Source organism: Trichechus manatus, unplaced genomic scaffold, assembly GCF_000243295.1.
Source record: "Trichechus manatus latirostris isolate Lorelei unplaced genomic scaffold, TriManLat1.0 scaffold00205, whole genome shotgun sequence".
In the NCBI taxonomy this organism is placed as follows: Eukaryota; Metazoa; Chordata; class Mammalia; order Sirenia; family Trichechidae; genus Trichechus; species Trichechus manatus.
In genome coordinates, this window is record NW_004444141.1 from 3,692,546 (window position 1) to 3,707,668 (window position 15,123).

Here is a 15,123-nt window from a genome sequence, read left to right on the forward strand (position 1 = left end):
CATGTGTGTTACTGTTACATGAGAAACTATCTGTTCTGTAAGCCTTCACCTGAAGTACAATAAAATATTAAAAAAAATAAATAAATAAAAGAGAAAATCTTACCTACCTTACGAGCAGATCCTAAGCTGGACAATGAAAAAAGAAGACAGAAAAAATGTGGGTGCATTTGAATTGTGGTGCTGGCAAAGAATATTGAATATACTGTGGAATGCCGGAAGAATGAAGAAGTCAGGATTGAAAAAAAAAAACAAAAAACCAGAATGCTCCTTAGAAGCCAGGATGGCGAGACCTCGGCTTGCTTATTTTGGACACGTCATTAGGAAGGACCAATCGCTCGAAAAGGACAGTATGTTTGGTAAAGTAGAAGGTCAGTGAAAACAGGGAAAACCCTCAATGAAATGGGTTCACACAACAGCCACAACGGGCTCAGACCTACGTGCTCGTGCAGACGGCTCAGCACCAGGCAGTGCTCCACCCTGTTACACGTGGGGTCGCCATGAGTTGGAGCCAACTTGATGCGACTGACTACAACATCAGCAGATCCTACCGTGATTTCACTTTCACCTATTCAACATTCCTAAATATTTGGTCTGGAGAACCTAGAGAAATTCGAGAGCTCTTCCCTCTCGTAAGCCTACCCTAAATAGTATAGGAATTATCACTGGGGCAAGAATCTGGGATTCAAATCAGCCTCTAGGTGCCTGGCTGTGCAGCTTGAGCAGGTCAGTTACCCATTTCTGAGACTCAAATAGGAATAATGCTAAGCGGTCTGCCACACTCACAGGGATGCTGTGAAGGCAAAATTACATAAATGACAATAAACTGTATAGACGGTTTAATATCTCACTGAAAGAACCCTAAGAAACAAGAATCTGCATGTTTACACATATGCTGTATCAACCAATATTTAAGTTCAAACACTAGAATCCCATGAGATGAAACTCCTGGTGCTATCTGGTCTTCCAATAGTGTACTCTTCATTCCTTCCATTTAGTAATAGCTCCAAACTCTCCAAAACCCCAAAAGCTGTAACTCTGTCCTAAGCACTGTTCCATTAGTGGTGAATGGTCACTAATCCTTTACTACAACATAACAAAGAAGATTCCTGTGGCCAGCCACATTCCTATGATAACAGAATTAAATCTGAAACAAGAGGCTTTAGCCTTCTGTTCTCAATCTCCTCTCTCATTCTTGACCCCTGAGATTAAAAGTTACATTTCATTTTTAAGGTTCCTCAAGGATTGTTTGTCTCAGTAATTTCCTTAGAAAGTTACTGTCCTGCAGCCAGCCTTGCTGACTCGAAGAAGGTGAATTTAGTGGACAGGAACGAGAATTGAGAGCAGAGCTCTTAAATTCACTCCACAGTGCTTTGACTTGTTTCGCAGACGTGAAATCTGGGACCACTTCATGTACTTCGCGGGGATGGTTCATGGACACACTTACGATCATCGCATACAGTAGATTATAATAAATCCCTATAATATTGTACTTTTTATTCAAATGTTGGAATATTTTAAAAGACAATGTAATAATTCTAAAAAAAATAAGAAGAATCAAGGTGAAACAATTTTGAACTATACATGTGGCTTTTGTTTTTGTTTTCAATCTTCCAGGTCTCCAATGTGTTTATTCTGGCAAAGGGAAGTTTTCTTACATCAGGGGAATTAATGTAAATTCTGTACAACAGGCAGTGTGCTGGAATCTTCCAGGGCCGCCCAAGTAATGTGATCATGTGAGTGGGGAGAAGGAGGTTAAAGAGCAATATCTCTGGAGTTTTTCTCTCTTGCATGGAACTAACGCCACTGAAATGATTTAGTCCTTATTTCCATAAACTCCAAGACAATCTTTAAAGGCGCAGGCACATCTTCAGCAAATCCGAAAATAAACCCGTCCTCTCCAGCCAGTCGTTACTCATATAATGTTTTGAAATATGATGCTGCCTAACATTTTACAAAGTTTATACAGAGACCAAAACTTTAAAGTAAATGCTACCATTCCACCCAGCTAAGGAGTGTGTAGAATAACAGAGAATATGCTGGCTCGCTCTCTCTTTTTTTTTTGAATAATGAACAAAAATGTAATGAACAATATGAACAAATGAATAATGAACAATAATGAACAAAATGTAAAAAATGTATAGGCTTTAATGTTTTAGGATAACTGTACACACTGAATTTTGAGCTTTTTTGTAATTTAAAAGAAAATCATACATTTTCTATAGTGGTTTATTCAGTTATTCTGTGAGAAAAATATAGTGTCTTGAAGCAATAATTTAGACCTTGAATTTTGGTATGCTATACAGATTTGAATTATTTTAAGAGCTAACTTTGAAGTTTACTACTTACAGTAGAATTTCCAATTTAAGCAGCAAGATTCAGAAAGAAGATTATTAACTTTTACAAGTTGGTTTCTTTCTTAGAATTCTATTTCATACTAAGATTCATTTTATCAATATGCAGAATACTTACGATTTAGTTACTATAAAAATAAAGGAATTAGATTTATTAAACCTTTGATTTATAGCAGAAATCAAATATGTCGAACCCAAGTCAGCATACTTTTTTGCCTTTCTGGCACCCACCTAACCAATGTCATGTTTCTGAGCTCTGAACATCTTGTCCAGTGATATTTTAAACAAATGCTTTTAATACTTCAGAAATAGAGAGGGTAAGGATGTAATTTTTGGAGATAACTGGCATAATATTGTGCTGTTTTAAAAAAGCATCGTAAGGAAGCATTATGCTCTGAATCATCTCTCCTCTCCATTGATTCTCTCCCCCTTTTCTCCAGTTCCTGGGCTCTGTACACACAACACACATGCTTCCGGAGATTCTGTTTCTGCTGCCGGGTGGATGACAGCAGAAAGAAGTCTATGTGACCCCTCTAGAAATGGCCAGTCTCTCCTTGGCTACAGGGTTAGGAAGAGACGTGCTCAGGAGCTGAAGGGCGTGAGTGGAGAGGCAGGGATTTGAAGGTGCAATGTCAAAAATGACACCAAAGAGATTTAGACCACAAGTCATATCCTACTCTCTGGAGTGTTCTTCAAACTTCATCCAGAAAATTTTAGCTAGACTAAGTCACAAAATCCCCAAAACTAAGAAAATCATTAGAAATACTGATGTTGGTGAGATAAAATGTACATTTATTTGGAACTGATTTCCTGGTGAATGCAATGCATCCACCTACCAGCATTTGCATGCAAATTAGAAAAAGTCACCCCTTTGGCAGACACACTCTGGTGGGTACAAGGCTTGTGAGGAGCTGGGGCTGAATCCCAGCATCCTCTTAGGCCTCAAGCGGGCACTCTTGTGCAATGCATGATCTGAACAACTGGGCATGGAGGTCCTATTTACATAGATGAACGCTTTACAGATCATAAGACAAAGAAATAATAATATCGCTACAACATTTATGTATAGTCTTTGCAGAGTAGGACTGTGCCACATTAAGACTATAAAATTTCTTATAGCAAATCCCAAATCCACTCAGTATGAATTCAGGTGAGAATAAAATAATACTTGATGGAGATTCCTTGTAATGAAGTTGTCAAAGGGCAACCAATAGGAATCATTCTCCTTGTTTACACTAACAGGAGAGTGGAATACTTACCACTATCTTCAACTGTAAAATGGAACAGATCACTTGTGGCATTAACCCCTTCTTTTAAGACGTAGCATATTTTCATGTCGTCAATGTCAGCTATAAAATAACCAAAGGACAAGACGATTAATCACTAGGACAAAGCTGATGACTCATTATTCATGGCAACTCCCAAGAACAATTGCTTTCTGTAACCATATTTATGTCGTCTTCCCCTCCTAAGAGTGCTATCTTATTTCTCATATATCTAGGCCCCTCGATCTCAGCTGTCCCATGGAAATCTGATTCCTTACACAGATAAACAGAATGAAAGAGCCAAGTTATAATAACACAAGGTGTTGTCCCTCCCAGTGGTATTTGCCTGTTCATGCACCAAAGCAGTGACTCTCTAAATATGAAGTGCCAGCCACCCTGACAGGTGGAAAGGAGATATTTTGAGGCTGGGCAGATTTCCTGGCACTCCAGAAATTACTCCCTCTGCCTCTTTGTAGGAGGGGCCTTTGGGAAAGAGGGGCTGCTCCCTCGCTAACCAACTTTTCTCACCTCTTGTGGTAGAGTTGGCTGTTTTTACGTTCTCCGAAGTTTGAAAGAAAAAATTGTGAGATTAAAAAAAAAAAAATCCACAGATTAAAATAATTTATCATGACCCAATATCAGAGAGAACTGAAAGAGAAAACATCTAATAGAAGGTGAAGCCTTTCTTCATAGTGACAACAGGTTTATACAGCCTCAGAAATGCTTCTTATATTGCTGTCTACTCTCGCTATCAGATTCATTAGCATAGATTTGTTTTCAGTATTTTTAAAATGTATTCACCCATTTTACCAATTCCTCTCCTTAATAATGCCACACAGACAACATAATAAAACAAATATCCTTCTATCATAAAACAAATGTTCTCTTCTATGATGCTCGCTCACAAAGAGGCTGTTATCTGATCTGGGCCAATAAGTGAGCAGTTATTTCCAAAGCTACATAAAATCGAGATCATAGCTAAAAATAGCTTCAACAATGGTAGGTGACAGTATTTGTCTAGTGTATTCTCTTTGGCTTTTCCATCTCTAAGAGTTCTACTAAGTTCATGCTGTGGCGTTTAAAGGAGTTACAGCTAAGAAAACGAGCTTATGAAAGAATAGTCTCAAGTGATGCAAGGTATTAGGATGGACAAGCTGCTCCGCGAATTTCTATAGCTCCACTTTACGGCTGTGACTCTTATGCTCTGTTCTGGCTCACACGGTTTTGAAAGGTAAAATAGTTGATGGTGGTGGTTGTCGTTAGCTGCTGTCAAGTCGGCCCCCAACTCACGGCGCCCCCGTGTGTTACACAGTAGAATTTCTCCATTACGGCGTCCCTGGGTGGCACAAACAGTTAAGCACTCGACTACTGGCCAAAAGACTGGTGTCTCGAAAGAGGCCTGGCGATCTGCTTTCAAATGTCACAGCCTGAAAAACGCTGCGGCACACAACTGGTAACTAATCTAATCTCTACAGAAGCAGTTCACCAGGCCTTTCTTCTGCAGCACCATTGAGTGGGTTTCAATCGCCAACCTTCAGGTTAGCAGCCAATAGCAAAGTGCTTGCACATGTCAGGCTCCTTCAGCAGTTGATGGTACCTTCCTGCTAACAGAGGTACCGGGAGGTGAAGCCGAAGACCTTCTGTTCTCCCTGAGCACCCCATCCCATCGTACGATGTTTCTGAATGTAGCAGGAGCTCAGTGAAGCTCCCTGCACGGCTCTTCATCTGTTTACTCTTCAGACTCTCAAGTCTTACAGCCTTGACTTACCAGCAAGGAGCAGCGAGCGCACTCTGGTCTGCTTATATGTCTTTAGCATGAGGACAATGACCTCCCATCCCTCCTCTAATGTTAAAAGAAAAATATACAGCTTTGCTATGAGAAAAGTAAACAGCACGATAAAGCCGTAAGAAAAACTGTAGTATTTAGGAGATAATTTCATTGAAAGAAATCACTACTTCGATTTTCGGAACTTCTTTTTTAAGTAAAGAGAACATAAACGCAATCATGTGACAATGAAGTGTCAAATTTTCCCTCCAAGTTAGGGAAATATCGATTGGTTGGAACTAACTAAATTCTTTTCATTTTCCCTATAATTCTGTTAATAATCCATGGTTCAAAAAGAAGACATATGTTTGTTTGTTTTTAATCTCAAGTAACTGAGGACTTTTCTTACAACTCTGTTATTCTCTTCTACAGCTACCTCTGAAAATGCCATAAACATATGTAAACATTCACTTTAAGGCACAGAGGTAAAAACCTAACAGGCAACATGTTACCTTCTTTGAGAAAACACCTAAGAATTAGCTAGATTTTCTTCAGTTATTAAGCATGCGTTACATTTATTCCAGGTTATCTGTACAATCTGTCGGTGGCTTGTTTTGATTCTAAATTCATTAACATGCCTGGTCACCACGCCCTGGTTCAAACTCTTTAGGGAAATTTTTGCTCTCCTGAAAGTGATTTATAAATTATCCCACACAAGATATCATTGTGCATTTATTATAGAGAAAAAAAATCCAGTTACTTGACACAAGTGACTTAGACCTGGAGTTGGGGGTGCAGGGGTACCTTGGGGAAGAAGTGAAGTTTGAAACAACTAAATAATTTTCACAATTTGTAAATTCTACCTTTTCTTAATAATGAAATTTAATAAGTTTCAGAAATAAACTAACTTTTTTCTTCTAAAGACCATTTGGGAGTCTCTGGGTGGTTCAAACAGTTAAGCGCTCGACCACTAGACAAAAGGTTGGTAGTTAGAACTCACCCAGAAGTGCCTCGAAAAATAGACCTGGCAATCTGCTCCGAAAAGTCACAGCCTTGAAAACCCTATGGAGCACAGTTCTGCTATGCACACCCGGGGTTGCCATAAGTCAGAACTGACCCAATAGCAACTGACAACAACAACAGGGACCGTTTAGGGGGCACTGGTGGTTCGGTGGTGTTCTTCCCTCCCATGCAGGAAACCTGGATTTGATTGTCATCCAATGTACCCCATGTGCAGCCACCACCCGTCTGCTCGTGGAGGCTCGCACGTTGCAATGATGCTGATCGGGTTTCAGTGGAGTTTTCAGACTAAGCCAGACTAGGAAGAAAGGCCCGGTGATCTACTTCTGAAAATCAGCCAATGAAAACCCTATGGATCCCAACAGTTTGATCAGCAACGTATCGTGGGGATGGCTGAGGACCAGGTAGTGTTTTGTTCCGTTGTGTGTGGATGGGGTCACCATGAGTTGAGACCAAGTCGATGGCAGCTGATAACAATGGCAGGACCATTTATTCTATCAATTTGAGAATAACCGTCTCTGGCCACATGTGAGTTCGACTGATTCATTGAACAACCCATCAAAACATAGTTTAGTTTATCCTTTCATGAAACAGAGACAAAATAACAAGTGAAAAGGCAGCCTAGTCCTCACTGCAGACTCTGCTTTGATGTCCCCTATTAGAGGTAGCCGTCCAGTGGGGGCTCCCCGTCTTCTAACTTCTCTGACCTCCATAATAACTGTTGCGATCCAAACAGCGGCCTCAGCTTGTTCAACTGGGGCTGTGCAATGAAATAGCAACAATCTCCCTAGTCATCTGGATTCTTACAGGAATTTGATAATTTACTTTAAAAAGGTAATCTGAAAAATTTATCTTCCCTTTTTATAATAAACTTACAACTACTATATTTACAAAGAACCACAGACAGAAATTACGGTGCGTCAAAGTCCGCGAGAGAGCAATGAAATAGTATAATCTTTGAGTTTAATATTTAGGAAATAATATTCCAATATTTAAAGCTGCGGGTTTGGTCATATACTGTTTAAATTAAATAATTTGTTCATCTTCATCCAAAAAATTCATTTTGTAACGTCTAAAGTCAATTATTTTTTACAGGTCAGAGAAGTAACTGGAAATAACATTTTCTCTCCTGTAATATATTCCTTTCACCTGCTTCGCTTTCCACAAAAGTAAACCAGTCTAAGAGTGTGTGGCATTGCTATCTGGAAAGCCTTCGCACAAAAGTCTCTTGCTGGTCTGCATGACACTTGGCATTCTGAGGTTTTCCTGTCCCTGCAGGCCCTGGGATACACTCAGGCTTTCAGCCAAGAATCAGGAGGCTGCAGTGTGGGGCGATTTGCCAGCATCTAAAACAGAGAAGTCGCTCACTTTGACACTACATTTGGAGACACCTGTGTTTGTTATCTCACAGTACAACACTGCCGTAGGAAAAGAACACCCCGTGGGGATACCCCAGGATCAACTCCATCTCTAACCACAGAGCCCAATGGGACAGATCCAGTTTCTGTTCTCACGTGGTAAGATTTCCATGAAAGCAACCCAAGGCCCTTTGTAGTGAAGTGGCAGTTTCTAGAGAACTGAGCCCTCACTCCCAAGCCAACAGGCTGAATGGGTTTCTCCTTCCCCTCACTGAGAAACTCTGCAGAGGTCACCTGTGCTTCCTGTCTCAGACTGTCCACACACAAAGGAAATCCAGGTTAGAAAAACCCTATAGCCTAGTGAATACACTCAGATACTTGAGGTAAGAGGTGTTTGCTACTATGTTTTGAGCAGGCTGGAAGGAGCTTTGGAGTAATGAAACAATTTCCTCTTTCAATGATTAACCTTGCTAACAGATCTCCAGTTCTTACTAATGAAGTGGATGTCTGCTCTGGCAATGAACGTACCGTCACTAAGGTACATCACTAAGCATACTCTCCTGTGTCTGTGTGCATCGTAGTAACGAGTCCTAGAAATGTCATTGTTATAACTCTAGACAGGTGTTTACCTCTTAGGTCACTGGACAGGTATTTCCCTAAGTCATGAAATAGTAAAAAACCGTTAAAAGAATTTACAAATCCTGTTTATATGAATACAAATAAATCTTGTTCTTCTAGTTACAAAGTTGCTAGCAACCATAACAGCAGTCAGAACACTGCCCTCAAAAATTAACCAACATAAAGTACATTTGAAAGCTTTTTTAGGAATGGTCGTAACAATAATGTGAAATCATGATGTCAGACAGCACCTCGTGCGGTGGGGAAGCGCCACAGCTGCCAACCAGGAAGTCAGCAGTTTGAATCTACCAGCTGCTCCTTGGAAACCCTATGAGTCTCTATGTCAATGGGTTTGGTTTTTTTTTTTTTTTGTTTTCTCTAAGGGGCTAAAATGCTTCAGGAACAATCTACAGCAAACAAACAGAGTCTACTCAGAGGATGGGGTGACACGTGGAGCAGGGCTGGAGAGGCTGCTTCAGTGTTAATTCACCAAAGTTTAGACTTGCTTTGGGAGCATACCTTGCCACTGTCAAAATACACTGATGCTCCCTCTAATGAATGTCGCTACAGTGGGATAAATGGCAAAGAAGGGAGTTATTTTCCCAGGAAAGTGGGCCTGGGTTTTTCCCTTTTCCTTCCCTCCCCTCCCCTCCCCTCTCCTTCCCTTGGATCCTAATTTGATGGTCTACTTCTAAGGTTGTCAATAACAACCATATCTTCAGAAAATAAGACCTGGAGTGTCATCTGGCTGTAAGGAAAGAAACGTACATCATACCTTGTGTGAACTGAGTGACACTGTGGTTGCCTTTGCCCAGGTTGAAGAGATATCCATGTCGAGGGCCCTCTGTCACGATAAACCTCAGAGAAACATGTACGCTGTCTCTGTCCTCCACTTTCAATATTTTGCTTGTGATCACGCACCCCAAATGGCCAGTGGCCAGAGTGCGAAGTGTAGAGACACCTTTATTCACTGCAATTTGGGGCACACTATTGTCAACAGCTAAGACCCGGATCCTCATCACTTGGGGTCTCCTGGTTTCAAACACTGTATCAGGAAATACATAGAAGTCAGTATGGGTGCCATCCGTCACCGTGAAGGAGAAGCTATCTTCACTTGACTCAGTGCCATCATGTTTGTAGCTAATTAAGTTTTCACTCAGTTCTTGCTTAGTAAAAACCATGACAGGTCTGGTATTGTTGAACAGGAGCTGGCCATGAACAGGCACCTGAGTGACAGTGAATTTCAGGAGCTTGTCAGGAGTATCTCTGTCTTCAACAGTGAGTTCAAAGGGAGAGATCAGCTTGTTTTCGCTTTCGCTGACAACCAGCTTGTGGATGGTGACCACTGGCTTTTTGTTGTCCACGTCGCTAATGGAGATACGGAATGTCCGGAAGACAGGGTTACGTCCGTCAGTGACTTGAAACTCAAAACTGTCCATCTTCACCTCATCCTCGGCTGTGTGGATATAGTAGATTTTGTTGCCAGCAAGCTGGAGCTGAGTGAAAGACAAGATGGACACCCCAGGCTGATCTGTGCACTCTAAGCGACCTCTCATGGGAGCCCTGGTGATGGTAAAAACCAGGTTTTCATCAGGACTGTTCAAGTCGCTTGTGCTTAGCAGGTCTGTGGTGAGGGTGACTTTACCACCTTCTTTCAAAGACACTCCCTTACTTACAACATCAGGGAAGACAATGTCAATGCTGCCAACAGATACATAAAAATAGCGATCTATGAGGGCATTGATTCCATCAGTAACATCAAATTTAATTAGGTCCCGGATGCCCTCTTGCCCAAAATGGACATACTGAATTCTGTTTCTGTCCACTTCATCCTGGGTAAAGTTCATGCCCAATGTGATATTTTCAAAGGCACCTGTAGGTTTTCGTTTCTGTAATAAGCCATGTCCTGGACCATAACGAATAATATAAACTAAGGATTTGTCTTCAGAATCCAAATCAGTGGCCATTAATACCTTGTTGTTGATGATTTTGGTTTGCCCAATTTCTACCTCTAGTCCATTATTTATGGTCATTCTGGGGGTCTCATCATCAACGGGGATAACCATAATGAGGATCATTTTTTCCACAGAGTGCTTGCCATCTGTGAGTTTAATCACAAAACTGTCTTCCTGGGTCTCTGAGTCATCATGCTCATAAATAATGCTAGAACTCTCGGTGATCTGGTCCAAGGGGAAACCTTCAACCAAAGCTGTACCATTTATCAGCTGGTTCATGATGTGACCGTGAGTGGGAAACTGGGTAATAGTGAAAGTTAAGTCATCCGGGGGTATGTCAGCATCAGCAGCATTGAGGATGGGGGTGTCAATCACCAGACTCATGCCTTCCATCACCATAAATTCTCTCATAAACATTTCAGGCTGTTCATCATTAGTGGGAATGATAACAATGGGGAAAAAATGTCTATCTGAAAAATTAATGCCATCAGAACAACGAAATACGAATCGGTCTTCCACAGGCTCCACCCCTTTATGGACACTCTGGACATAGTTAATGTGACCCTGCCTGAGATCTTTCAGGGTGAAGGCGCTGATGGCAATTCCTGCTCTTGATTTCTCAGAGCCTGGTGCTGGAGAAATGTTTTCAACATAACCTGAGGTAGGCTGAATAACTATAGTGCACAAGATGTCATCCTTCAGGGAATCAATATCCTCAGCACTTATATGTGTTGAGGTTATAACACTCTTTTCACCTTCCATTACTGTAAACTGTTCACCCACAGAAACTTCTGGAGCCTGGCTATCGACAGGGAGGATGGTCACCCACACAGAGACTCCTTGGACAGTATTGCCACCTATTCTCCATTCTTGAGACATATCTGACAGACTCAGGTTAAAAGAGTCTTCTTTGGGCAAGAGGCCTATCTCACCACTAGTGTGAGCATAGACAACAGACCCCTCCAAGATGTCCCTTTGGGTAAACTGCTCTGTAGGGACTCCATTGACCAGGATTTCCCCGTACAAGGGTGGATCTTCCAATAGGAAAGTCAACATCAAGTCATCAGTGTCCTCATCGGTCCCCTTGATAACATTGGCAGTGATTTCAGTAGCCCCATTTTCCAAAACATCTAGATAGGACCCCAGTGTGCCAGCAGGAAGGCTCAACACGGGCATCTCATCGTCCATTGGCCGGACATTCACTCTGAGAGTGATGGGCACCACATGGTGTCTGTCACTGACTTCCAAGGAGCAGCTATCAGTCAGGGACTCATCCCCATTATGGGTGTAGGAAATCCAGCCCCGCTTGATATCCTCCAAGTGGAAGATCCCACCTACATGCAGTCTCTGTCCAGACACTTGCATGTGGCCATGCTTGGGAGCCTGCATGAGAGTAAAAGTGATGTGGGCCACATCAGTGTCCACATCAGTGGCATGCAATTCAGTCTCGCTCAGCACATGGTGGCCCTTCTCTTGAATGGTGAAGCCTGTGTTGAGGATCTCGGGTGGCTGGTTGTCCACTGGCTGCAAGTAAAGGGTGAAGGTGCCTGGAGCCACATTTCCAACTTGGTCCTCCACCTGGAACTGGAACTGGGCCACTCGGGCAGCCACCCCCAGTTCTTCATCTGGGGGCCTGTAAGCAATTTTATGGTGGTTGATCTGGGCTTGGGTAAAATGGGTCACTATGACTGAGGGGTTGTCAGCCAGGACCAAGGTCCCCAGAGGGACTGGTGAGTGGTTTTCATCTGTGTCCATGGGTGGCTGGGTCACTGTGTAATGCAGTTCTCGGTCATCTGTGTCCAGGTCAGTGTATCGCAGCCACTTCTTCCTCAGTGGTGTGAGCTGGGATTCCTGTACCACCATCCGGAGGGGACAGCCACTGCCCAGCTCTGGGGGGAGGCGATCCACGGGCTGAATGCGAATCACAAACCTCTGCAGCCCAGACTGATTGGGGGGGTCGTGGTTATCCTGGACTCTGAACATGAACTGGTCCATGACTGGCCCAGGTCTATGGGGCCCAGAGTGCCTGAAGAACAACCTGCCCTCCACTATGTCCCGCTGCTGCCACTCGGTCACTGTGCGCTCATAGAACGCCCCCTGCTTCTTCCAAGGACCCCTGATGGGCTCCTCCTCCCCATGGGGAGGGTGAGTCTGGCGGAGAAGCAGATGCCCTGTAGTTGGGTGGGGTGACTCCAGCACAAAGAGCAGCAGAGAGTCATCTGAGTCCATGTCCGCTGCACTCAGAGTGAGGGGCAGGATGGGCACTGTTTCCCCCTCTGCCAGCGTCAGCCCTGTGTTGGCACTGAGGACAGGTGGCTGGTCGTCCACGGGCACTAAGGTGATGGGGAAGAGGAACTGCACCTGGTGCCTGCCTCCTCCATCCATCATGCGAAGCACCAGGTTGTCACTCAGTGAGCCGGCTCTGTCATCATGCTGGTAGACCACCTGGCCGGCTGCCAGCTCAGCCACGGTAAAGGTCTTGGGGGCAGAGTTCGCACCGGAGGCACCCAGAAGGATGAGACGACCATGCCGGAGCCCAGCGACCACCTCCAGCCGCACTGCCTCCAGGTCATCCTCATCGCTGATGACCAAGTTTTGGGGCCCACTGCCTGCAGGGCCTGTGAGGGGCCGAGACTGGCCCTCGTAGAGAATGAGACCCGTGTTCCGGGTGACCACTGGCGCCAGTGTATTCATGGGCTTCACCACGACCATGAAGGCAAAAGGGTCTGAGGCTGCTCCTTCAGGGTCCACTACCTCCAGCTCCAATTCAAAGAGACGCTCCTGGTCAGAGTCCTCAGAAGGGGGCTGGTAGGCGATCTTCAGGAGGCGCAGATCCCGCTGGGTGAAGGAGGAGAGGGGCAGGCTGCGATCATCCGTGCTCACCAGGAAGCCCTGGCCAGGCTGGAATGGAGAGGTGAGGTTGAAGACTAGCAGGTCTGGGGCAGACTCAGCATCCTCAGCTCCCAGCATGTCCGGGGTCAGGGCAGTCAGTACAAACTGGTTCACCTCCATCATCATCATAGCCACAAAACTGGGCTTGGGGGCGGTGTTCTCAGTCCCTCCTCGGATCCTCACCAGCACCTGGAAGTGCTCGCGTTTCAAGGCAGGGCTGCCCACCGGAGACCCCCGGGGGCGCAGCTCCACCACCATGGGCACCCAGTCTCTGTTTGGTGAGCGACTGGGGGCTGTGTGGCGGTAGCGCACGCCTAGCTCCTGGAAAGCTTTGCAGTCCATCAGGAGAGGTTCCAAGGCACCCGCCTCGCGAACTCCGCCCGGGACCTGCGGGTAGCGGAGGAGTTCCCCATAGCGAGGCAGCGCGCTCAAGCCGGACAGGATGCCCACGCGGCACTCCTCCGTCTCAGGCTGGTAGGCGAACTCCAGGCTCCGAGCGTCCAGGGCATTGCTGGTCCCCAGCAGCTCCTCCACGACGAGGGGCAAGTTCCGAGTCACAACCTCCAGCTGGGTGAAGACCACCTCCACCTCCAGCACCAGTGGCAGCACCACCGCCCCTCCTGGCGCGTCGTAGCGCAGCTGCAGTCGGACGCGATCCCGCGATGGGCTGCGCGCTCCCAGGTGAGAGTAGCGCACCTCGCCAGGGCCGAAGTCGCACGGAAAGCGTTTGGGACTCAAGCGGCCGGGTCGCTGGGCCAGCGCGTCGTTGTCTAGCACAGCCAACGCGCAGCGATCCCCCGGTTGCACCTGCAGCACCAGGTCGTGCAACGGATCCAGCCAGACCTCACGGCCGAAGGGCACCCGGAGCCCGCGGTTCGCCAGCACTATGGCTTCCTCGGCGGAGACCCCCTCAGCCCCCGCGAGATCTGGGGACAGCAACGCCCGGCCGGGGGCCGCGGGCTGTGCCGGGACGCAGCTTACCAGTGACAGGAGCAGCAGCAGCAGTCGGGGCAGCGGAGGAGGCACCGGCTGCAGGTTGGTGCGCTTGGCTGCCCCGCACGCGCGGGAGGCGCTCCCGGAGGTGCCGGCTGCGTGCATGGTCCGGGGGTTAGGGCTTGGACAGATACGCTTGCGAGAGTGCACAGTCAGTCCCCCGGCAGGGGGCAAGACACTCCGGAAAGTGCCAAGACTCCACATGCCGCCTGCGGGGTCCTCCAGTAGCCGGGGCTGCACCGAAAGGATGGGAAAGTTACGCGGCGCCGTTCCGGCTGGAGCTGCCGCCCAGGACCCTAAGCCCGCGGGCCGGTCGGGCTGCGCAGCTCCGGACTCAGCCGCGCTGCAACTGAGTCCGTCCCCTCCTCTTTCCCGGGTCCCGGGACCCTGCGCTTTGAGGGAAATCCCTCCCCTCGCACCCCCGGGCTCCAGCCCTCCCAGGGGCCAATCGTCGGTCCCCGGAGGAGGCCCGGAGTCGAGGGTTGGGTGGCGATTTCTGCCAATCAGCATTTAGGGCCGAGGCGGGGAAACCGCGGGCAGGGAGGAGAGGAGAAGAGAGATAGGCTGTTCTAGAAGCAAGCGGAGGCTCGGCCTGGGACTGCCCACCCTGGCTAGAGGCTGCTGGGGGTCCCTCGGGGGATCCGGAGCTCGCCGCCCGGCAGTACCCAACCTTCAAAGGCCGACGAAAGGCAAAGTTGTAAACCTTCCCTCCCCAGTTCAGTGGAATCCCACTCACGGGTGGTCATTTCTGACGGGAAGCCTGCATACCCGCGGGGAAAGGGAGTCATGACGCTGCTTGAGTTTGCATGAAAACCCTGAGCAGTTTGCGGGCGTCTCTGGGGGCATATTTGCAAAAGAAAGACAACTGGAATTAAAAGCCCAAACTTGAGCAGGTTGCACCCTCTG

At 46.4% G+C, this 15,123-nt stretch overlaps 1 protein-coding gene across 1 annotated transcript in view; it reads right to left on the reverse strand.

The window, feature by feature from the left end:
• Positions 1–14,322, reverse strand: part of FREM2 (FRAS1 related extracellular matrix 2) — a 290,304-nt gene extending 275,982 nt beyond the window's left edge. Inside the window, exons 1-2 of the mRNA XM_004388078.1 lie at positions 9,153–14,322; positions 3,611–3,700 (exon numbers count right to left, since the gene is read on the reverse strand). Coding sequence (XP_004388135.1) covers positions 3,611–3,700; positions 9,153–14,322 — 5,260 coding nt within the window. The remainder of the gene's footprint in view (positions 1–3,610; positions 3,701–9,152) is intronic.
• Positions 14,323–15,123: the final 801 nt, after the last annotated feature.